General features: G+C 40.5%; 1 protein-coding gene across 1 annotated transcript in view; it reads left to right on the forward strand.

Moving 5' to 3' along the window:
* Positions 1 to 15,287, forward strand: part of syn2b (synapsin IIb) — a 277,798-nt gene that overhangs the window by 161,086 nt on the left and 101,425 nt on the right. The window contains 1 exon segment of the mRNA XM_052017352.1: positions 8,904 to 8,995. Coding sequence (XP_051873312.1) covers positions 8,904 to 8,995 — 92 coding nt within the window.

Below are 15,287 nucleotides of genomic sequence, written 5' to 3' on the forward strand. Positions count from 1 at the left end.
TGGTTACATCACAGCCTTATATGGAGCCTTCAATGCACAGGATCACAAGAGGCCACAGAGGGTTGTAGACTCAGCCAGCTCCATCACAGGCACAACCCTCCCCATCATCGAGGACATCCTCAAGAGGCGGTGCCTCAAGAAGATGGCATCCATCATTAAGGACCCTCTCCATCTGGGACATGCCCTCTTCTCGTTACTATCGTCAGGGAGGAGATACAGGAGCCTGAAGACCCACACTCAATGATTCAGGAACAGCTTTTTCCACCATCAAATTTCTGAATGATCCATGTACCCTTGAACACTACCTCATTATTCCTTTTTTTTTGCACTATTTATTTATTTTTGTAATGTATAGATTTTTATGTCTTTGCTCTGTACTGCTGCCGCAAAACAACAAATTTCAAATGTCAGTTACAATAAATCTGATTCTGATTTTGAACTTACTTCCAGTGCTTTTCCTCAAGCCTTGTAATCAACAGCTTGAATTAATTGAATCCTGCTTGACTCGGAATGACCAGTTTGTACAGAGTATCAAGAAGTCATATTAAAATGGAGAGTAGTGATCCTGAACTTTCACTCTAAATTAAGGAATAGAAGCTGGAATGGGCCATTTGGCTCCTTGGCCATGCTCAGCCATTCATTAAGATCATGGTTGATCTTTTACCTCGATGTCACCTTCCTCTAATAAATCCCTTTCCATTGATTCCTGTAATATCCAAAAATTTATCACCATCTGCCTTGAATATGCTGAGCAAATGAACCTCTACAACTTTCAGGGTTAGAGAATTCCAAAGATTTACTAGCCTCTGGGTTAAGAAATTTCTTCTCATCTCAGTCTTACATAGCTGACCCCTCATTTTGATCCTCTGACCCCTGATTCTGGACAGCCCACTTCACATCAGGGAGTAACTGACTTCTTGGGCCACCTTCAATGATTGTTGACTGTAATTCATTTTAAGTTATCCTAAGTCATATGACTAATGTTAAATGGCATATGTTTCTATAATTATAGGTTAAGGATTATTTGTTGGTACAGAAACCAGAATAAGTTATTCTGCAAAGTTTAATAACGTGTTGCTAAGTGGTTTCTTAATTGGTGCATAATTCTACTTTCTTCCTCCCTCTATTCAAATGAATTTAAACAGATGATTAAGGAAATTTTTATTTTAAATTAACAATTCAAATAATCCTGCATTCCAGAACAAGAGATGCCAAGTCATCGCTTGTGGTGACTATTTCATTTGTGTTCGATTGAGAGATTAAAAGAGGGCCAGAGCTGCTGCCTCAGGCAGACGTAATTGATCCCATCTCACTATTTTGATGAAGAGCAGGGGATTTATCTTTAGCGTCCAGGAAAATATTTATGCCCCAATCAACATCACTAAAAACAGATCATCTGGTCTTCATCACATTGCTTTTCACAGATACTTACTGTATTCAGTATTACATCCGTATTGAGAACGGCTTGATCCTTCCTTCCAAATTGTAGACAAGAGTGCTATTTGGACAGGAAACCAAATTCATTTCCATGGTCCACCAAGATGTTTCCTAAAGAAAAGCTTACATTTATATAACAATCTTCATAACCCTTTCAAGCCAATATAAGTAGTTCTGAAGTGTGCCCACTGATATAAGGTAGGAATATGGCAACCAGTTTGTGCACAGTAAGTATCTGTGAAAAGCAATGTGATGAAGACCAGATGATCTGTTTTTAGTGATGTTGATTGGGGCATAAATATTTTCCTGGACGCTAAAGATAAATCTCCTGCTCTTCATCAAAATAGTGAGATGGGATCAATTACGTCTGCCTGAGGCAGCAGCTCGGGCCCTCTTTTAACCTCTCAATCAAACACAAATGAAAGTGCTGCAATCCCTCATCACTGCATTGGTGCATTAGTCTAGGATTTTGTTTTCAAGTCTCTATAATGGAAACCAGAGCCTTACAGTTTAGAGACACAAGATTTCTACCAATTGATTCACAGCTGGTACAGTTTAATCTGAAGCACTGATGCCTGATATTGGATGATTGGGTTAAAGTGTTTCCTTAGAAAGATACCATCCAGTTTCTACTTAAGTGCCTCAATAGTCTATAAATCAGAACACTTAATTGGATAATATTAGAAGCAATTTGACATAAGGTAATTTAGAAAGATATGAAATTTAAAAAGCTTTGTATGCGAATAAGGTGAAGATTATCTTTTAGCTTTTGAAGCCAACATCCATTACAGACAGGTCAAAGTATTCTCCAAATCCTTAATGTTGTCAGTATTAATTTTTACTTTTAATGAATTATGGTACTTTTATAATAACATTTAACGTGCTAATCCTTACGATTATCGAGAAAACGTCAGACTTCTTCTTATTCATTGGTTAAATTTGCATTTTCTTTTTGTTTTATTGTTCTGGGTTATTTTCTATCACATTCATTTTGAATTGTAATTTGCAATATTTTTTCCCAATGACAATTTCCTCTGCACTAGTTTCATCTCACCAACCTATTGCCCTGGCCAAAGCACAAACAAATTTCCAACCACTATCAGTTGAAGGTTCCACACCCTTCAGACTTAGAGGGAAGCTTTAGGTACAGCTGTCACTTTAAATAATGGGCTCTGTGGTGAATGCCTTATCGAGTACTCCAAGGAAGCATATATCAAAGCACGTATAAAGCCACACCTCTATTTTCATTAAACTATTGAGTGATTGTTTAAGGGCCTTAAAGTTAATTAAAGGAATTAGCACCTTCTCGTGCATCTAATAGACCTGTGTCTATTCTCCACGGCTGACAGAATTTGCTTTTCCTTTGATTTTCTGCTTTTGAAAATTTAAAAGCACTCTTCAATAGCTGACCAATTACACCATCAGCTAGCAGCAAATGTCCTCCTCGGGAGGGTGCAGAGGGAATTTCCATGGATATTGCCAGAGCTGGAGAATTATAATAATGAGTCTAGCGTGGGCTTGTGAACAAAAAAGGAGGGGAAAGTTGATCATGGTGTGTAAAATTATGAAAGACCAAGACAAAGTCAACCAAATGAATTTATTTCCCACATACAAAAAAGACAATAACTGAAGGGCATTGATTTAAGTTATTTGGTGAAAGGATTAAAACGTTGAAAAAGTTTGCAATTCCTCTGCTACAGTTTCCTTTCCCAAAAACATTTCTGTAATTATATCTCATAAAATCTTACAATGACTAGTTTCTGCATTGTAAGGGAATTATTTTACACCATGCACAGTTTAAATTATTCAGTAATGATAATATATTTATGAATTGAAGCATACTATTTCACTATGAGAAATAATCAGACTTGTTCCAATTTGTACAGAATAAGAACCCGTGATGTATTTTAGAAGAGTACGATCACAACTGTATTTAAACCACAATGTTCAATGGGACAATGGCTTAGATTTAGAGACACAGGAGACTGCAGATGCTGGAATGTGGAGCAACAAACAATCTGCTGGAAGAACTTAGCGGGTCCAGCAGCATCTGTGGGGTGGGGTAGAGGGGTGGGGGAAGGAACTGTCAACTTTTCCGGTCAAAACCCTGCACCAGGCTTAGAGATTTAGTGTGATCTCCATAAAGCTATCAGGGATGCCAGGAGACAATACCAGTCCAAAATTGAGTCCCAGACCAGCCGTCAGTTGTGGCAGGGCTTACATGCTATAACGGACTACAAAACAAAGTCGAGCAGCATCGCCGACAACAGCACATCCCTCCCTGATGAACTTAACGCATTCTATGCACGTTTTGAACAAAAGGGGATTCGAATGTCACCACCCACCCCGACAGCCTCCAAGGCACCTGAACCCATAGTCACTGTTGCAGATGTAAGATTAGTCTTCTGGAGAGTGAACCCTTGGAAAGCATCTGGCCCGGATGGCGTCCCTGGTCGTGTCCTTAGATCCTGTGCAGATCAGTTGGTGGGAGTATTTGCAGACATTTTTAACCTCTCCCTGCTTCAATCTGAGGTTCCCACCTGCTTTAAGAAGACCACTAACATCTCGGTACCTAAGAAAAACAAGGTAACGTGCTAGGTAATGACTGCCGCCTGGTGGCTCTGACATCCACCATCATGAAGTGCTTCGAGAGGCTGGTCATGACATGCCTTAACTCCAGCCTCCCAGACAACCTTGACCCACAGCAATTCACCTACCGCTGAAACAGATCTATGGCAGACGCCATCTCCCTGGCCCTACACTCATCTCTGGAGTATCTGGATAGTAGAGACACCTAAGTTAGACTATTGTTTATTGACTACAGCTCTGCCTTCAATACTATAATTCCAAGCAGACTCATCTCCAAGCTCCTAGACCTGGAACTCAACACCGCCCTTTGCACCTGGATCCTTGACTTCCTGACCCACAATCAGTAAGGATAGGCAGCAACACCTCTGCCACGATTATCCTCAACAATGGTGCCCCACAAGGCTGCATTCTCAGCCCCTACTCTACTCCCTATACACTCATGACTGCGTGGCCAGATTCTGCTAACTCCATCTACAAGTTTGCAGATGATACCACTGTATCATCGATGAGTCAGAATACAGAAAGGAGATAGAGGTGGTGTCATGACAACAATCTTTACCTCAATGTAAGCAAGACAAAAGAGCTGGTCATTGATTTCAGAAAGGGGGGGCAGTACACCTCCTGTTTACATCAACAGTGCTGAGGTCAAGAAGGTTGAGAGCTTCAAATTCCCAGGAGTGAACATCACCAATAGCCTGGGTCCAACCACATTGACGCCATGGCCAAGAAAGCTCACCAGCACCTCTACTTCCTCAGGAGGCTAGAGAAATTTGGCATGTCCCCTTTGACCCTCACCAACTTTTATCGATGCACCACAGAATGCATCCCATCCAGATGCATCACGACTTTTAGAGAATCATGGTCTGATCAGGGACAGCCAGCATGGCTTTGTGAAGGGCAGATCATGTCTCACAAGCCTGATAGGGTTCTTTGAGGAGGTGACCAGAGAGATTGATGAGGGTAGTGCAGTAGATGTGGTCTACATGGATTTTAGTAAGGCATTTGACAAGGTTCCGCATGGTAGGCTTCTTCAGAAGGTCAGAGGGCATGGGATCCAGGGAAGCTTGGCCGTGTGGATTCAGAATTGGCTTGCCTATAGAAAGCAGAGGATTGTGGTGGAGGGAGTGTATTCTGATTGGAGGGCTGTGACTAGTGGTATCCCACAACGATCGGTTCTGGGACCTCTGCTTTTCGTGATTTTTATTAAGGACTTGGATGAGGGGGTAGAAGGATGGGTTGGCAAGTTTGCAGACAACACAAAGGTTGATGGTGTTGTGGATAGTGTGGAGGATTGTCAAAGATTGCAGAGGGACATTGATAGGATGCAGAGCTGGGCTGAGAAGTGGCAGATGGAATTCAATCCGGAGGAGTGTGAGGTGGTACACTTTGGAATGACAAACTCCAAGGCAGAGTACAAAGTTAATGGCAGGATTCTGGGTAGTGTGGAGGAGCTGAGGGTTCATATCCACAGATCCCTGAAAGTTGCTTCACAGGTGGATAGGGTAGTTAAGAAAGCTTATGGGATGTTAGCATTCATAAATCATGGGATCGAGTTTAGGAGCTGTGAGGTAATGATGCAGCTCTATAAAACTCTGGTTAGACCACACTTAGAGTACTGTGTCCAGTTCTGGTCGCCTCATTATAAGAAGGATATGGAAACGTTGGAAAGGGTGCAGAGGAGATTTACCAGGATGCTGCCTGGTTTGGAGAGTATGGATTATGAGGAGAGACTAAGGGAGCTAGGGCTTTACTCTTTGGAGAGAAGGAGGATGAGGGGAGACATGATAGAGGTTACAAAATATTAAGAGGAATAGATAGAGTGGACAGCCAGCGCCTCTTTCCCAGGGCACCAATGCTCAATACAAAAGGGCATGGCTTTAAAGTAATGGGTGGGAAGTTCAAGGGAGATATCAGAAGAAGGTTTTTTACCCAGAGAGTGGTTGGGGCATGGAATGCGCTGCCTGGGGTGATGGTGGAGGCAGGTACATTGGTCAAATTCAAGAGATTGCTAGATAAGCATATGGAGGAATTTAAAATAGATGGGAGGAAGGGTGAGATAGTCTTAGGCAAGGTTTAAGGGTCGACACAACATTGTGGGCTGAAGGACCTGTATTGTGCTATACTGTTCTATGATTCTATGATTCTATGACTTGGCATGGCAAATGGCTCTGCCCATGACTGCGTGAAACTGCGGAGAGTTGGGGACACAGCTCAGCACATCACGGAAACCAGCCTCTCCTCCATGGACTCTGTCTATACTTCTCGCTGCCTTGGTAAAGCAGCCAGCATAATCAAAGACCCCACCCTCCCCTGGCATTCTCTCTTCTCCACTCTCCCATCGAACAGAAGATACAAAAGCCTGAAAGCACGTACCACCAGGCTCAGGGACAGCTTCTATCCTACTGTTATAAGACTATTGAATGGTTCCCTAGTGCGATAAGATGGACTCTTGACCTCACAGTCCACCTTATTATGACTTTACAATCTACCTCATTATGAACCTTGCACCTTATTGTCTATCTGCACTGCACTTTCTCTGTTAACTGTAGCATTTTATTCTGCACTCTGTTATTGTTTTACCTTATACTGCCTCAATGCACTGCTGTAATGAATTGATCTGTATGAACAGTATGCAGGACAAGTTTTTCACTGTACCTCGGTGCATGTAATAATAATAAACCAATTTGCCATGAAAACCTGTGGAAACCTTGAGTACAAACTAATAGAAACCTGTCTACTGAGTGTGAAAGTTCTTTATGGAACTGATCCAACAATGCAGTGCACTGGATTGTAAGGTGGTTGGTTTTGGGTTTATCTGTTCCAAATCTTGATTACAGTGCTAAGGTAATGCCTCACGTGGAAGGGAAACACAGACGATAAATAAAACTGCTTTAGAAACTGACTGAGTGGCATGGGCTGTGTAGAGACAATGGGTAGATTTTCTTATTGGCAAGATGCCACCAATAGTCCCACAAGGATCTCTGTTATGGGTGGTAAGACAGAAAGCTATGTATCCAAGTTTGCTGATAACATAACGATGGGAAGCATTTAAGCAGTGCAGATAGAAATATAAACTTACAAAAAGGTATTAATGAGGTATGTGAATAGGCAAAAACTGTGGCTTGTGTGTTTCAATGTTGATAGATATAAGGTCTTCCAATATGTATCCTAAAATGGATAAATGCTGAATGCAAGTAGCTAGAAGTTATGGCAGAGCTATACAAAGCCATGGTTAGACATGTATGACTGTGAGCAATCTGGGCACCACATCTTTGGAACAATATACTGTCTTTGACAAGAGTGCAGCTCTATCTGAATGACACCTGTACTCCAGGAGTTAACTTGCTCAGGCTAAGGTTGTACAACTTACTATTAAAAAGTTAATATTGGTTTAATCAAAGTTTTCAAGATATCCATAGGATACCCAGGCAAAAACCAATACTGTTCATTAAGAAAGCTATAGCTAGAGGGCATAGTCCAGAGATTAGGGTGAGTGGAGCAAGGAACCATGTTGCGAGGACTGGTAGAAGGAGCACCAATTAACATAAAAACTGATTTTTTTTTGTTAATTAATGGCTTAAAGGATATGGGAAAAAGAAATTATTTATTAAATAATGGATCAGCCAAAACCTTCCTGAATTTTAGAATAGGCTGGAGTAGCTAAATGACCACATGCTTTTGCTATGTTCTGAAGTGTCTACAACAATATAGGGAATGAATCATTGTATCTTGAGGTGATTGATTTTTAGATTGACACTACTGGAAATAGTCCCTCTCCAGCATTCTCAACTTAGACGAAAGTACAGAAAAAAAACAGAACATAGAACATAAATGTTGATAATGCTGTTAATATCTAATCTGATACAATAAAAATATGAATGAAAACACAAACCAGGGTTCCTTATAGACTCACCAACTTCCAATATTACATTGACTCTGTTTGTGTGATGTTTTGATGATCCATTATGAAGGAATGTTGAGATTGTTTGATTTTATAGTGGGACAATTCCATGATAATGAACAATAACTCTATAGCTAGATCCACATATTCCTATCATTTGTAGAACTCTATTTATTCTAAAAGCTGTTGAGGGAGCAATGACTTCTAAAACAATGACTTGTTTAGAACCATGTTTTTAATAGCTAATCCAATCTCTTGTGGTCTCATTAAAGTGAATGGTAGCTGACTTTGGAGACAGAGTTAAAAGAAAGCTTTCTTTGTTTTGATGATATTGTACACTTGTGCCATTTAATGTTCTGTTCCCCACAGATCTTTAGAAACAGCAAGAAATGTTATTAATTAAAAATGGCACTGAAGTATTGCAAAAGTAGGTCAAAGGTCAATTGCAACCACACTTCATAATGTCACATTTATAGTGAAAACCAAAGCTGGATAATAGAGTCAAAAATCTGTGTAAGTGAGCTGAACCTCTTTAGAGTGATGCGACAGTTGTATTACAGATATTTTGTACGTAACTTACAGATCAGTGCTGTAATGCAACTTGGTAAACAAATCGCTAAGTTCATGCAAGTAATTATTTCACTTTGAGATGTCAAACTGATTGAAATTGTGATGTTTTAATTTTATAAATATGAATTCTGATGTCAACAAAACAACGATAATTCAAATATGGCTTTAATGGATCGATATCCAGCTCCTACAAACAGACTAAAATGAAGTCCATGAGAGAACAATAACTTTCAATTGTATATTTCAATTCATTAGAGATTTTTCTGTCTGACATATTGATGTTCAGACAAGGATCTTCCTGATAATCAAAGACTTGCAGAATCAATGCAATGTTTTTGACTGCTTTTGTTAATGTTCAAGTACCTTTTCACTGTTTTCTGAGCAGCTATTTGAATTGTTTTTACAGGCAGAATTTGCTGAGATTAATCTGATTGCTCAAGCTGATGGTACCTGTATGGTCGACATGCAAGTTTTTCGAAATGGCACAAAAGTTGTCAGGTGAGACATGAGGCTGTGCAAGTAAACCACCCAAGGAATGACATGGCTTGTCTGCTTTTCATTAATGTCCCCTTAGAAAATTATGCTTCTAAACCAAGTACTTCATTGATTGATGTGGCTTTTCATGTAACACTTCATCACCTCCTAATGAGGTATGCTGTAAGGCAGAAATTAAGAAAAATTAGCTGTGGATATGGAAAATATCATTTAAACTAGGCTGTGTCAATAATAGGTTAAGGTTTAATTAAAGCGCATATGGTGTTCTTACAGTATAATAGGAATATCATTGCATTGTTTTAAGCTGTTGTTTCAAAATTCTGGCCAGTTGTTTGTACATTTTACTTCCTGTTTGTAAAGTGGCTAAAATATCTGCCCACATAACGAAATATTGTTTGTTCAAGTCATTCAGTGCTATTTGAAAGAGTTTGAGATATTTATCAAGAAGATTATGAAGTAGTAGATAAATCTTACCATTTTTTCTGGCAGATTTTGTTACATTAGTTATTGACTGTACTGGAACCCATAAGCATTCAGCAAATACTTCCAGAGATGGGGCAAGAGGTGATTACCAGGGCAGGTAAGTGGGTGGTTGAAAGGTGGTGCACTCCTTTGTCCAATTACACAAGGTTTTTGTGTGCTCAAGATGCATGGCCTCAAGCTTCTCCAATTTGAGTGGTAATGAGACAGGAGCCATTGGTGATGTTGCATTTCATCAAGGAGACTTTGAGCACTTTCTTGAATGTTTTTCTCTGTCCAATTGGTCACCTCTCCAACAACAGAGCTTGGATTAGAATGTCTGTTTTGGGAATCTGGCATCAGGCATGGAAGCAACACGGCCTGTCCAATGTAGCCAACTGAGTGTAACTAAGGCCTCAATACTGGGGACGTTGACTTGGGAGACAACAGTTGATGTTAGTTCACTTATCCTTCCAATGGATTTGGAAGAGCTTGCAGAGGCAGCATTGATCGTATTTCTCCAGTGCCTTAAGATGCCCACTGTAGGTAGTTCAGGTCTCAGAAATATGTACGAGGGCAGGGATAACTGGTACGCAGGAGAACATGAATTTTGTGCCATGATATATGAGATCTTGATCATCAAAGAGCTTTTTCCTCAATTGACCAAAGGTTGCTGGCACAACCTCTTAGCCAAGAAGTGGCTCTGGAGATACGAGAAGTGATCCCTGACTTACAGGGTCTCGCCATGAACCGTGGTTGCTGGAGGGCAATGCAGTGCAGTAGGGGCAGGTTGATAGAGGACTTTTGTCTTGAGAACATTGCATGTAAGATGAATCCTCTCCTGTGCTTTAGTGAACGTGTCAATGGTAGCTTCTGAGCCATGCATACACAAGCAAACATAAATAAGAGACTGCAACAATGTATGTGTATTACCCCAGCCTTGACAGGTACCAGCGATTGTGTACCCAAGCCCCCCTGCTGTCTCCAACAATGTAGCCCCAAAACGTCATGAGTATTGCTGCAAGAAGATCAACATTGAAGCTCTCAAGGACCCAACAAAGTTGGCTCTTCTTGGGTCACATCCCAGGAGCCAGAACGTATCCACAGCTTATGGGCTGCCTGAAGTCCACCATAATTGGCACCTGCAGAGAGACGCTTGTCTTCTCAGACAAGCAGAATCAGAACTGATCGATGAAAATGACTAAAAGATTGAGGAGCTAATTAAGCACAAATGTAAGATGTTTCTGAATTGAAAGCTCCACTTTTTCTTCAAGGGAAAAGAAGCAGCTCTACTGACATAAGAAGGCAGAGGTTCAGAAGAAAATTTATGAGATGGCGGATAGAGAAGAATGCCAGAGGTTCAGCAACCTGCTGACAGCCATGATGTGCACCAGTTCTTCAGCATTATTGAGGCCACCTATGGCCCAAACACTCAAGGCCCCACCTCACTGACAGCTAAGAATGGGGGCAAACTCATTGGCATAAGCGAGGCAGTCTATTCCCAGGAAGGAACATTCTGAAAATCTCCTCAATGGTGACTCTGCCCTTGGGATGAGCATCATCGACTACACCCTACAGCAATTCATTCAGTCCAGCCTTGCCATCACCCCAATCAAAAAAAAAGTTGATATGCCCATTTCACAATAAAAAAATAACAAGTCCACAGGAGCAGGTGCATCCTTGCTGAGATTCTAAAACTTGGACATGAAGAACTTCAGTCACAACTCCACATCTGATTGTCTTTACCTGGAAAGAATGCATAAAGCTCTTTGTGATGGATTCAGGTCGCAATACTGATGCAAGTTCTCCTCTACTTGGGAGGGAACTGCAGAGATATAAAAGACTTTCAGAGACTTCATGGGACGTTCACTATCTCAGGACGTCCCCAGGAGCCAGACAGTGGGGAAACCTTTCTGGAGAACAGGCGCAGCAACAGCGAGGGAACAAGCAGCTGTCAGGGAATCTCAAAGATGTCATAATTGTGACCTTCTTCAAGAAAGAAGGCAAGTATGACTGTGTTATCTACAGGGGGAAGTCTCCTGGCTATCTGTCACAGTGACCTCTCCAGGATCCTTCTCACCCATCTCCTCCCAGTGACTGAAGAGCTGTTCCATGAATTGCAGTGTAGATTCTCTCCATCTTGTGGCACAAAAGACATGATCCTCACTTCACAACAACTCCAAGATAAATGCCAGTAGAAGCACCATGAACAAACATGGCCACTTTTACTTCACTAAAGCGTTTGACTCCATCGGTCAGATTTGATTGCCCGCCGAAATTCATCATTGTTTTATGTTCACTGTGTGACGGCAAACTAGCCTTAATACTAACCAACAGGTCTACAGCAGAGTCAGTCTCCAAGAAGACCACCCCTTTCACCAACTTGAGAAAAGGCAAGCAAGGGAATCATAGCTGGTTGGAAGCATAAGGGAAGGGGGATCCGTCTCTTTACATCGATCCAGCTTAGCTGAGCTGCTTAGGCAGGCTGCAGTGACTAATCTTCTGAGGATCATGTTTTGCAGAAATGAAACAAATCATATCCATGCAATGTGAAGCTGATTCTGTTTCCACATAAGTGGTTACAAAAACCAGCATGTGATGAATTCCAGGTGCACACATGCTGAGGCAGGCAAACTTTGCACAATCTCTGGGCACATCAGGAAAAGCCTGAAATTTTACTTGATTATAAGCCCAAAGGCATCCTTATTGCTGATGGAACTGCTGTTCTTTATGTACTACAGACAAGCAGAGCATTAAATTCCCACTAAAAAAAAAATTGGCCAAGTGGGAAATGTCAAGAAGCAAATCGTCATGTAATTTTTATTAATATGGCTGGGATTGGGAGACAGTGTAGAGTGGAGATAGAAGGAAAACCACGGGGAATGTGAATTACATCACAGCTCTCGCACTGCCCATCCTCATCCACTTACTTGACCCTATTTTGGTGGTGTGCTCTGCCTGTGATCTGAACAAGTATTCTGCCTTTTCTTTAATAATGGCTAGTAACTCTGACCAAAGTTTGCTGCTGCAGAGCAGAAATACTACCTCAGAAGTTGACAACTCCAGGATTCAATTTGCAATTAAATACATTAGAATTAAGACTTTCACCAAAAAACTGTCCAAGAAGCAGCTGATGGATACTGCTGAGGTTCCTGTATAAGATGGGCCAGATTTAGGGATTCATGGAATTCTAAAATGATACAGCATTGGAGGAAAACCATGTCTGCACCAGCTCTTGGTTAAAATTACCCAATTAATTGTACTCCTCTACTCTTTCCCATCAGCCATGCAAACTCATTCCCTTTGAGTATTTTTCTAATTCCCTTTGAGATGTTAGTATTGTAATTACTTCCACAGTTTTTATTCAGGCAATACATTCTAGATCATAAAAACTCACTATGTATTTTTTTTCTTCATATCCCTTTTGCCTGTCACCTTAAATCCATGGCCTTTGGTAATCAATATCTCTGCTACCAAGACTAGTTTCCCTTATTTCCTTCTATAATATCATGGCTCTTTCAAATTATAATCAAATCTAATTCTTAAGTTTCTTAAGAAACAGATGTAATTTTGAATGATATGAACATGTATTTGAGAGTTAATCAGTTCAAACAAATCTTGATTGATAAAGGATCTCCATCAAATGCAATTACAAAGACTTTGATCATTGACAAATGTGTGTTGCTGATCGAAAATGTTTAGAGCAATGAGAGCAGCATTTGGCAGAAAAAGAATGTATGTGAGAGGAAGAAAAGGACACTGTTTCCCTTCTCGATCTTTGGACCATTATTCCTGCCAAGATGGTGAAATTGCAGATACATTGAATGTGAAGGATTAAAGGATGGAAAGTGTGGTTAAAATAGTTGTGGGAGTCCAATGGAATTTAGTCACTAACTTCTCTCCGGAGATGGAGATAGAGAAATTGAGAAAGGGAAGGGATGGACTATATGAAAGTGAACACCGGGTGGAAATTAGCAGCCAAGGTAATGAAGCTCTCGAATTTTGTATGAGAGTGACAAGCAGTACAAATACAATCATTAGTTTTCCAAAATTATTGCCCATTTTGATATTAAAAAAGTTTTTTTAAAAGTATTATATAAATATGTATCTTGCAATAATAGTACATTTGAGAATTTTAACTAATTTGATGACACACTCCTGTCAAATGAAGAGACCTTTAGGTTGCAGTGTGAGATTATAGCAGCATAATTGCTACCTCTCTAACTATTAAGGGCAGAACTCATTTTGTATTCCTGACATGTTACTAGCCTGCTCTTGTTCTTGAAATTGGGCATAAATCCCCTAGGAATATATGCTAATAAAAATGCAAATAGGAGCTGTAAATGGCAGCCCTTCCCTAATGGCTCATTCAGGGTAGGCATTAAAACTGAAAACACATCTGATGCTCTATCTTAGTGAAAAATTACACAATAGTTATTAATCATTTAACCTGTCTAGCAAGCACAAGCCCTAAAAGTACCTTTGCAGCAATGCAGTTGGATCAAGACATGAGGGAGGGAATCATAACATAATTGTAATGCAGACAGAGGATGTATTTTACTGAGAATGTCGCAGTAAATCGTGTAAAAACTGAAGAACAGATGGAAACAGAAACCATCATCTGCAGTAATAAAAGCTTTATTACCTATTGTGATCTATGCCTACCTAGCTAAAAACAATAACAATCAGCAATCTCTAGTGGTTGCAATAATTTAACATCCCAGGTGATCCTATCTATGTGAGCCAGGAAATTGTGAACAGATTAGCTGGACTGTACTGGGCTAACAAAGTATAAATTTGCCTGTCTTGACCTCTTGGATCCCTGCTGTCCTTGAATTTACCCCTGACAGATGTAGAAGAACTTCTCATTAATTTCCTTTCGAGTTCTCCCCACAGCCTCCTCTCTTCAAACAAAACATGACTAGAATTCTCCAGTCCTGGCAACATTTTTGTGAAGTTTTTCTGCACCCTCATAGAAAGCCATGTCTAAGTTTGACAGTGATGCAACAATAGAGGGCAGTGTATCCAGCATACATGAAAGTATTATTATAAAGGGGCAAAGTTATAGGAAATGGATTTCTATATTTATCTGTGTCAAGTAGTCTGTTGTGGGCATAAAACATTGAGATCAGTTTACTTTCTAAATGATGAAAAGCTGGAGGTACTACTGGATCCAAAAGACTTGGCTCCTTGTATATAGATCATTCAAGGTACAAAAACCAATCACAAAGAATAATGGAAAGATGACCTTAATATCTCGATGATCAGAAAACAAGGGAGTGGAAGTAGTACTACATGTTTGCAAATTCCTTTTCAGAATACATTGCAGTACTTTGCTCGATTTTGGGCAAAATACTTTGCAAGGGGTATATTGGCTTTGGATGGGAGGGGTACAGTGGAATAATCACTGTCAAATGAAGGGGGCTTGAGAAAGCTAAAACTATGAGGATGCTGCCCCTGGTGAAGGAACCAAGAACCATGGGTATAGTCTCATAATGAGGGTTTGACTGGGGGAGTTTTGTCACTCAGAAGGCTGTGAATCTATGGAATTCTCTACCCAGAGATAACAGGGGAATCAAGGGTCATAGAGAGGAAAATGGGAGTTGAGGCCACATATGAGTTCAACCATGATCTAATTAAATGGTTGTGCAGAGTCAAGGGGCTGCCTGCCCTACTCCTGCACATATCTCATATGAAGAAGCTTCTATGCCATGCAGATTACTGGTCAGGTCCTGAACAGTTAGTCCAAGGAAGAGGAATGACGAAAGTCATGATTAACTGTCAGTCAAAATGATTGATTGGTGAGGTAAAGAAATGCAACCTTCTCCCCCGTTAA

Source organism: Pristis pectinata, chromosome 6 (assembly GCF_009764475.1).
Source record: "Pristis pectinata isolate sPriPec2 chromosome 6, sPriPec2.1.pri, whole genome shotgun sequence".
In the NCBI taxonomy this organism is placed as follows: domain Eukaryota; kingdom Metazoa; phylum Chordata; class Chondrichthyes; order Rhinopristiformes; family Pristidae; genus Pristis; species Pristis pectinata.